The 10,568-nt window shown below is 40.8% G+C and overlaps 1 protein-coding gene and 1 non-coding gene across 2 annotated transcripts in view; one reads left to right on the top strand and one right to left on the bottom strand.

The window, feature by feature from the left end:
* GNPTAB (N-acetylglucosamine-1-phosphate transferase subunits alpha and beta) overlaps window positions 1-10,568 on the top strand; it is an 81,947-nt gene that overhangs the window by 27,049 nt on the left and 44,330 nt on the right. Inside the window, exons 2-3 of the mRNA XM_017516658.2 lie at window positions 1,965-2,050; window positions 9,106-9,225. Of these exons, the coding sequence (XP_017372147.2) occupies window positions 1,965-2,050; window positions 9,106-9,225 (206 nt within the window). The remainder of the gene's footprint in view (window positions 1-1,964; window positions 2,051-9,105; window positions 9,226-10,568) is intronic.
* Window positions 9,247-9,347, bottom strand: LOC119469308. The gene has a single exon (XR_005198110.1). It is a non-coding gene; the product is annotated as a small nucleolar RNA U13 (small nucleolar RNA).

Here is a 10,568-nt window from a genome sequence, read left to right as displayed (position 1 = left end):
TTTTTGGTGCAATGATCCTTAGCTAAATTCATTTGTCTTGAAATGGCCAGCAACCACCACTGCAGACCTCAATCTATGATACATATCAAACCATTCAACTTTTTCTTGTAATATCATAACTTTCTTCTGCTTCTTGAGAGCGCTTCTATTAGCACTAGTGGCTTTTTTTAAGAGTCCCATGGTGTTCTTCACAGTTTATGGTATTGCACTAAATATGAAAAATACATAATAAATATGAGAGATCAGTTTTTATCGCAATATGCAATTTAGAGAGACAGACTGCTCACATGGAGACAATTAGTGTCACTGTGGATACTTGCAACACGTGAGCTTGCTGCAATAGTAACAGGAGGTGGGTATGAAATTATTATAGTATGTAGTATATATTATAGTTGATTTTATTCAGTTATGATTTATTGCTGCATTTTTATGTTTGTTTACGTATCAATTGCAAATGGTACCATGTACAGTCTGTGTTTGTATAAGTTTTGATATATTTTAACTTTTTATAATATAATAGATTTGTGTAAGTTCTGGCTAATGAAAACAGAAGTTGTAGGGGCAGCTTCCATGATACCTCCTTCAAGGCGGGCATATCTTACCTTTCCGAGGCTGGAATGAATGCTAAATGCCTGGGTCTCATAGACCATCTGAATGTAGCAGGGCGACTTCTTAGGGGCTGTGGAATAGGATGCTGGAGGAAGCTTGGGCAGGAAGGAGGGCATGAGGAATAGAAGGAAAGGACACACAGAAAGATTAGCTAGAAGAGAATGAGCTGGCAAAGGAGATGGTAAAGGAGCCACCAGGGCAACAGGAGGAAAACCAAGAAAGCATTTCCACAAAGAGGAACTGGGCATCTGCTATGAATACTTAAGTAAGAGATGAGGAAAATGATGTTGAGTTTGACAGTGTGGGGGCCTTAGTAAAGCCACTAAAGTTGTGAGAGCATAACTGATACTGGAGTGAGCTGAAGGGTGGATGGGAAAGCAGGAGAAAAGGACAGAGAATGTGGGGTGGAGGGACTAGATGGAATGCATATGGAGTGAAGGGAAGGTGTCCCCAAGATACTGGATCATGTTTGCTTGCTGATGGGAATAATCCTATTGAAAGGAAAAGAGAAGCAGCAAGATCTTGAGAACATACAAGTTGATGAGATCCAGAGCAAATAGAGATTGGATGTCTGCAAGGCAGAGGGACACTTCTTCTATGGTAAGAGGAGTGAAGAAGAAAATGGGGCGTGTATATGAATAGGTTTATAGGTTTAGGGTACAAACATGAGGGAACTTCTATCTAAAGCTTTCCATTTTCTCCTGAAATATTTAGCAAGGTCATTAGCTGAAACCTCACAGGTGATAAGGTCCTTATCCCCCCATATCTTGTCAGTCCCTTCTGTTTCTGCTTGTGTTTGTAAATGTTCTAAGAGTCTTTCCTAAACTTTAGATCGATTCTGTTACTGCCTTAAAATCCTTCAGTGCTCCCAAGGCACAGAAGGCATGTCACGTTTAGGGCCGAGCTTTCTTTCCTAGACCCGTTTCTCAACAGTTACCTGCCTGTGTTTTGGACAAAGTCAGCCACACAGTTGCCCTGAAGCAATTTGCCCTTGCTGCTTCTCTGCCTTTGAGCATGCTTTTCCAACCGACTGGCCCTGTCCATTTTTCCCTACCCGGTGAACTCTTCAAGACTCATTTCAAATACCACATGCTTTTAAACCTCTTTGATTCCGTTACCCCATTTCAAGCATGGTGAGACACCAAGTCTTTTAGTTAGTCTGTGTCAGGAACTATAGTTTATTCATCTGGATCTATTATGATGTATTTGGTATAGGCAGGTAGGCAGGAAGTGAATACATGAATTTTGATTGCTTTATCTGTTTCTCTAGCAATTCTAATGAAATAAAAATGAAATGAAAGTTGCATACTCTCAGTCTTTGATGCAAATAACACGTTTCTTTTTCTTTTTTCTAGGTGGTTCTGGAATGGAGCCGAGATCAATACCATGTTTTGTTTGATTCCTATAGAGACAATATTGCTGGAAAGTCCTTTCAGAATCGGTGAGATCTAATTTTGGACCTAAATCATGAGTCATGAAATATGCATGCTGAAAACATGATAGTTTAAGGGGCCTTTCTGAGTTATAGATATGATTTAACTTACTGAAAAGTATGCCCATCTGATGTGCTTGCTTCGGCAGCACATATACTTAAAAAAAAAATTGGAACACTATAGAGAAGATTAGTGCAGCCCCTGTGCAGGGGAATGCACCAATTCATGAAGCATTCATACAATATTTTCTTAAATAAGGAAAGAAAAACAATATGCTCATCTGAAGAAAGTGTGCTCACCACATTTTATGGGTAAAAAATCTGATTCACAGAGAGTAATCCCACCTTGTAGTTTATTGGGTACCTTAAATGCATGATTGTATTTTGTCTCTCCCCAGGTCTGTGAGGTAAAAGGAATTTCATCCCCCTGTAGGATGAGGAAACCAGGTGGCTCCTACACAGCCAGTTTCTGAGCCCTGGCCAGAATTCTGTTGACAGCGTGCTGTGAACTGGGGCTAGACCCCACCTCAGTGGTCACATCTTGCTACTTCTTGGTTGGGGAGGAGCAAACAGCCTCAAACCTCATAGTGTGGGTCTTTCTCTCTGTCTCTCTCTCTTTTTTTTTTTTTTGAGACACTTTCATTCTTGTTGCCCAGGCTGGAATGGAGTGCAGTGGAGTGATCTCGGCTACCGCAGCCTCCACCTCCCAGGTTCAAGTGATTCTCCTGCCTCATCTTCCTGAGTAGCTGGGATTACAGGCGCCTGCCACCATGCTCGGCTAATTTTTATATTTTTAGTAGATACGGGGTTTCTCCATGTTTGTCAGTCTGGTCTCAAACTCCTGACCTCAGGTGATCTGCCCGCCCTGGCCTCCCAATGTGCTAGGATTACAGGCTTGGCCACCACGCCTGGCCAGTTGTGGGTCTTTCTCTTGGAAGACCAAGCTTCTTGGTGCAGCCATTGTGGAATGCAGCCCTCACCATTTCTTGTCTTTGGGGATTTTTTTTTTCCTCTTCACAAGACAGGCCTCAGAATGGAAACAATTTTTTTTCAACACCCTCCTTCCCCTTTTGCAATAAAATGAATCACACAGGTCCTTTCTGGCTTTTGTTTCTGTCTTCTCACTAATTTTTTTGTTTAAGAAAATACAATCATTTCATTCTAAAATTTATTCATGTTAACATGTAAAGGGGTTTATCTTTATTTTGTTTTGTTTTTTTGGAGACGGAGTTGTACTCTGTCTCCCAGGCTGGAGTGCAGTTGCACGATTTTGGCTTACTGCAGCCTCTACCTCCTGGGTTCAAGCGATTATCCTGCCTCAGCCTCCCCAGTAGCTGGGATTACAGGCATCTGCCACCACACCCAGCTAATTTTTGTATTTTTAGTAGATATGGAGTTTTACCATGTTGGCCAGGCTGGTCTCAAACTCCTGACCTCAGGCGATCCACCCACCTTAGCCTCCCAAAGTGCTGGGGTTACAGGCATGAGTCACTGCTCCTGTCCTATTGTCATTTTAAAATGAATTAAGTATTTTTAAAATGTTTCAGTTTTATTTTCAAATATGGCAAATATGGATAATTATGACCTTATAAATGAAAGTACTTTGGGGTCCATAATAATTTTTAATTTTAAGGGACCAAACAGTAAAAGTTTGAGGACCATTCCTTAATATAGCAGTTCTGAAACTGTTATTTTCTCAAGCCCTCCACTGTAAGCTAAAGTGGAGGGCTAGAGAAAATAACAGTTACTTCCCAGCCCAGAGTTTCTGAGTCTGCAGGACTAAGAGGGGTTCTGAGAATTTGCACTTCTACCAAACTTTCTGGTGATACCCAAGTTGCTGGTCTAGTGCCCACACTGTGAAAACTACTGTATTAAAGGATTTTAAATGAAATATAATTTTCACTTTTTTTGAGAAAGAGTCTTGCCTTGTTGCCCAGGCTGGAGTGCAGTGGTGTGCTCTCCATCTCGGCTCACTGCAACCTCCACTTTCCAGGTTCAAGCAGTTCTCCTGCCTCAGCCTCCCGAGTAGCTGGGATTACAGGTGTTCGTCACCATGCCGGGCTAATTTTTTGTATCTTTAGTAGAGACAGGGTTTCACCATGTTGGCCAGGCTGGTCCTCGATATCCTGACCTCGTGATCTGCCCACCTCAGCCTCCCAAAGTGCTGGGATTACAGGCGTGAGCCACCGTGCCCAGCCATAATTTTTACTTTAACAAGTTAATTTCCCTAAGGAAAGTTCTAAATTGATTAACTTTTTAAAATCAGACATTTATTGAGTACCTACTCTGTGCCTTATGCTGTGCTACATCCAAATGGTGCACATCTGCGTAGATCCCTGTCCCAAAGGAGCTTCAAACCTTTTTAAAAATTAATTAATTACTTATTTAGTTTTAGAGATGGGATCTTACTGTGTTGCCCAGGCTGGTCTCAAACTCCTAGACTCAAGCGATCCTCCCATCTTGGCCTTCCAAAGTGCTAGGATTATGAGTCACCATGCCCAGCTGCTTCAAACTTTTAGAAAGAAAACTAGCTTATTAGAAAATGTAGATTTTGAGGTCAGCAGTTTTAATCAAGCACTCTTGTTCTCTTTCTGAAGAATATTGGAAGGTTGTACTAAAATATAGCTTGATTTTTATGTAGGCGTATATTCAAAATTGCCTAATTTTGATTATGACAAATAAATGGATCATGTATCACATATCACGTGGTCTAATATATTTTAAGATACCCTAACATTGGTATATTTTAATTATTTTGCTAGTTTCTATACAAATCTTTTTTTTTTTTTTAATATTTATTTATTTTAACAGAGATGGGATTTTGCTGTATTGCCCAGACTGGTCTCGAACTCTGACCACAAGCAATCTTCTTACCTCGGCCTCCCAAAATGTTAGGATTTCAGGTGTGATCCACTGTGCCTGGCCATTATAAATCTTTTTAATGTTGTTTGCTCTGAATGAAAAAAATCTCATTCCATATGTCAGTAAAAGTGAATATGTAAACTCTATCCACTGCTCCTAATATGAGGCATTAAATCAATCTAGGGCTCAATTTTGCCATCTGTAAAATGTGGATATTAGATTAAGATCTATTAGATTAGATTAAGATTACACTCTTCCGACTCTTTGGTTCTAAAATACTATTTAAGCCTGGGCACAGTGGCTTACGCCTGTAATCCCAGCACTATGAGAAGCCAAGGTGGACGAATCACTAGAGGTCAGGAATTCAAGACCAAGCCTGGCCAACATTGTGAAACCCCGTCTCTACTAAACATACAAATATTAGCTGGGGCAGTGGCATGCACCTGTAATCCCAGCTACTTGGGAGGCTGAGGCAGGGATAATTGTTTGAACCTGGGAGGAGGCTGTTGCAGTGAGCTGAGATTGCACCACTGCACTCCAGTCTGGGTGACAAAGCGAGACTCCAGCTCAAATAAATAAATAAGATCAAATACTATTTAAGTTCTCTGTTTTCTCACGTACTTTATAGAGTGTAGAACCAAGGGACTGTTAAGTGGCATTAATATTCACTACACTGAAGAGTGATTAAAATAAAAGTGTCAGTGTCATCACTGCTTTGGTTCTGAGTCATGGGTGACTTAGTCTTAGTCTTCAACTCTAAGATAAAGCTTTCCTTCTCATCGGTGAACCAAGATAGTGGTCTAGTGGTTAGAATGAAAGATTCAGAGTGTGACCGTGTCTAATAATAGGAAAACAACTGACTCATTGACCTTGTGCAGATCACACAGTCTCTTATTTGTCAGTTTCACCAGAGAATTAAATTGATCATGTAATATATACAGTATATTATGTTTTAATCAGCTGAACATATATATTAAAAATATTTAAATGCAGATTATTACTTTTATAGGAAAACTTAAAATGTAATTCTCCTCTCTAACCTTTTGTTTTAAAAACACATCACTTAGGCAGTTTTTTAAAATTTATTTTAGTTTGAGCATAGATCACCTGGGAGGTTGGGAGTGAGATGACCTTGGATAATTTACATGTGGGCAATGTGAGGCAGATGGATTTTTTTAAAAATGAGAGCGACTGATAATATATAATAAAGGAATGAACTAATAGGCCATGAATATGTATTAAACCCCACCCATGTAGCAGGAACTATTCTAGGCTGTAGGCATGTAGTGGTGAACAAGATGAACTCATTGACCTCATATAGAACTGGCATTTTAGTGGGGAAAAAAGTGAAGTATGTTACCTACATATAAATAAATCAGTGGTTCTCAAAGTGCAATTTCTGGACCAGCAACATCAGCATTACCTGAGAGCTTGTGAGAAAAGCAAATTCTACAAACACTAGAATTTAGTTATTGATAAATTCAGAAAAAACCTAGATAAGGAAGCCTTTGCAAATCATTACAGTAGGGAGAGAGAGCCTGTAGATGTAGGAAAGAGAGGAAATAATGAAGCAGGGCACGGAATGCATGATACCATTTCTACTCGAGAGTTACGCCATCTAGTGGAAGATAGGGATGCATAGGAAATAGCACAGCACAGTGCGATCAGGATTCCTTACAGTACAAAGTAGTGTGCAAGCTGCATATTAAGCTATGGATTCTTTTTGTGAGGGGTGAGGGGCGAGGGAAGGGAGGGGATTGAGGAAGGAGGAGGTGGTTAAAGGAAGCATGAAAGAATGTTCTAGGCAGAAGGAAAAGCATGTTCAAAGGTACAGAGTCCTGCAAGTTCATTTCAGCTTTGGGTAAGGGTATGCAATTGAGTCATCCAGAACACAAGGAGCAGATTAGGTGATTCCTTATTTTTCTGATGAAGCTCTGGGAACTCTGTTGTTTCATTGACCTTTATCTTCAACTATTCTCTTTCATTCGTCCTCTCCCCTCTTCTCAGGGAACAGAGGACCTCTGGGTCCTTGAAAAACCAAGATATGTGTCTGCCTCAGGGCATTTGTGTTTTATGTTCCCTTTCTCTGGACCGTTCTTCTCCCTGTTACCACCTGGCTTGCTTCCTCACTTCCATCATATCTTTGCTGAAATGTCACCTTCTTACTGAGGCCATCTCTGATCTCTCTAAAACTGACTGCATCCCCCAACCCCACACCACCCCATCGACACCGTTTCGATCCCCATTTGCTGCTTTACTTTCTCCATAACATTTATCAACTGACTTTGTATCCATTTATTTATTTCCTGTTTTCTCCCTTCTGAAATGTAAGCTCCGTGAAGGCACAGATTTGGGCTTTATGTACTGCTGAAACCCTGGCACCTAGAACAGTACCTAGCGCATACTAAGCGCTCAATAAGGATTATTCATCGAATGGATAAACACTCGATTCATCCAGTTATCTCCCCTACCTCTTGTAAGCTAAAGGTTGTGGTTATTTTTGTTTATTTTTTCCTTCCGTAATTCAAAAGATTTATCCACCAAAAGGCATTTATTTCCCATGAGATAATATGGTAGCAACTAAAAGCCTAGGCTGTGCCTGGGGTGTGAGGAGGACAAAAGGAGGGTAAGCTGGTCTTTGGCCTAAAAATAAAACTGCAAAAGCCATGCAGTTTCTTGGAAAGTACCAAACTTGAAATAGCACTATCTGAAGCAAATTTGTTCAACCTGCGGGCCACATGCTGCCAAGGACAGCTTTGAATGTGGCCCAACACAAATTCATAAACTTTCTTAAAACATGAGTTTTTTTGCATTTTTTTTCTTTTTTTTTTTAGCTTGTCGGCTATCTTTAGTGTTAATGTATTTTGTGTGTGGCCCAAGACAGTTATCTCCATGTGGCCCAGGGAAGCCAAAAGATTGGACACCCCTGATCTAGAGTTATATCAGTACCCAGATGTACACATGGACTCCTGAGTCACAAATCAGAGTGACATACATCCAGGCAGAGCCCTGAAAGCTGGGTAGGTTTTAGTAAGTGACAGAAGGGGGAAGAGTGCTTTTGGCAGGAGTAAAACCTGGGTAAAATCACTATGGTGAGGCTTAACCAACATTCAAGAACTAAAAGTCTACCTGACTATTATGAGGATAAGCTGATCAGGAAGAAATGATGCAAGTTCAGGAAGGTTTTCTGTGCTAGCGTCTCATATGTCTGCAAATACTTACTGGGCACCTATGTGCCAGGCACTCTTCTCATTGCTCGGATACTTTAGAGAACAAAGCAGGAGAGTTTTCTACTTTCTTGGAGCTTACATTCTGGGAGAGGGCCACACGTAGTGAACAGAATAGGTTACAAGTTACTTACTTGTTTTACCAAAATAATAAGTGCTATTAAAAAAGAGGAAAAGCAGAGATGAGGCAGGACAGTCTGGGCTTGCTCGGAGCAAGGCACAAGAAAGCTACAGCATTAAGTAGTAGGGCTAGGTCTTCATCGTGGATTTTGATAACTTTTTTTTTTTTTTTTTTTTAAGAGACAAGGTCTTGATCCATCACCCAGGCTGCAGTGCAGATCATGGCTCACTGCAGTCCCACCTCAGCCTTCTGAGTAGCTGGGACTACAGGTGCACACCACCATATCCAGCTAATTTTAAAATTTTTCTGTAGAGACAGGGTCTCACTATGTTGCCCAGGCTGGTCTCGAACTCCTGAGCTCAAGCGATCCTCCCACCCTGGCCTCCCACAGTGCCGTGGTTATAGGCCTGAGCTACTGTCCAGAGCCTGTAATTCTGTTCTTTAAACTTCTAATTGATTTTCTATGTTTGGCCGCATTTGCATCCCAGCCCCCTTGTTTGCTAAATTATGAGAACAGGCAGTTTAAGGTAGACTGAGCTTCCAAGACCACTCTACTTCACCCACCAACAATCTTTAAATCTTTAATATCAGCCTTCTTACCGAGTGGCCGTGAGAATCAAGTAATGCAAATTACCTAAGTGTCTAGCATAATACAACTCACAGAGAAGGTACTTGACAAATATTAGCGTCCAGCTACAGTTTGAAAACATGCAATTCTGTGACAATATGCCATGGTTGGATTACCTTTTCATAGATTTTTTTCATAATCTCTGGGTTTAAACTCTGTGATATTCTTATTCCCAAATACATTGGAAAAATGCATATAAGCTGGAGAATTTGTTGGTTTGCCCTAGGCTTTGTCTGCCCATGCCGATCGACGTTGTTTACACCTGGGTGAATGGCACAGATCTTGAACTGCTGAAGGAACTACAGCAGGTCAGAGAACAGATGGAGGAGGAGCAGAAAGCAATGAGGTAAAACTGATTTTTTTTTCACATCAGATGGGTAATGTGGTGATGTAATAAGGTCTGAAAGTGGCAAATCTCACACATGAGCATGAAAACCCAGTCATCATGCTAATAAATTACAAAAGGATCTGGTAAAACTGATTTTTAAAAAACAAAACACAGGCCAGGCATGGTAGCTCACATCTGTAATCCCAGAACTTTGGGAGGCAGATGTGGGAGGATCACTTGAGGCCTGGAGTTTAAGACCAGCCTGGGCAACATAGTGAGAACTCATATCTACAAAAAATAAAAAATGTGTTGGGTGTGGTGGTGCATGCCTATAGTCCCAGCTACTCGGGAGGCTGAGGTGGGAGAATCATTTGAGCTCAGGAGGTTGAGGCTGCAGTGAGCCATTATTGTGCCACTGCCCTTCATCTTGGGTGACAGAGCAAGGCCCTGTCTCAAAAAAGAAAGAAACAAAACATACAGTCCCATGAGTACAAGTAAGCATGCATTAGAGAAGGGTAAGTTGATTTCACAGTGCCATCCAAACAAACTTGCCTCTCAGTTCATGCCATTATGAGACCTTGGCAGTCATCCATCTGGCCCTTGTTTCTTGGTGTCCAAGGAGGACTCAGCCACTTCTGCCAGATACTGGCCTCACTTTGTTAGGTGGTGATTTTATGAATATGGTGCTCTAGTGATAGCCTGCTCTCCAAGGGACCTAAAGACAGAGGACCTACCCCCTACACTCCTGGGTGCTTGCTCACTTATTTTGAGCCCTGGGTGTGGTATCTTCTTGAAATAACTTTATTATGAAAAATAGCTCCACACTAAGACAGATTCTTCCCTTGAAAACTATAATAGACCCACAGACTTGTTTCCATTTGAAAATGGCAGTAAAAAATATATTCCCTTTATGCCTTTTAGGAATGAATTACAGATTATGGAATTAGAAGCTTTGGTACTTTTTATATAATTGGTCATTTTATTTACTTTATCTGGGAAAGGTACAGTGGACTTCTTGATAGCCATCAGAGGTAGGAACTTGGCTGATGTAATTATTTGATTCCGTAGGAGTACTTCTTAGAATCTACTACTTGTTCATTTCTTTGTGAATGTCAAGTGTGCAGGTCTTTGGCTACCTTATATTGGAGCACATTCATTTCTCTGTGTTAGAGGTTATATGACTTTCCCAGTGCGTGGAAATGGCTGACAGCCTGGTACCATGTTTTACTAATAGAATATAAAAGTTTATGTTTTAAGTAAACTGTCTTGGTTACAGTGAGAGGGACAGTGTTGTTGGTAATATTTCACTGGAGCATAGAATTTCTTATACATTTTAAGTGTGGTAAGCATTGTCAGTTCCT

Source organism: Cebus imitator, unplaced genomic scaffold (assembly GCF_001604975.1).
Source record: "Cebus imitator isolate Cc_AM_T3 unplaced genomic scaffold, Cebus_imitator-1.0 Scaffold18, whole genome shotgun sequence".
In the NCBI taxonomy this organism is placed as follows: Eukaryota; Metazoa; Chordata; class Mammalia; order Primates; family Cebidae; genus Cebus; species Cebus imitator.
The sequence above is the reverse complement of the archived record's forward strand: the minus strand, read 5'-3'. Positions and strand labels throughout refer to the sequence as shown.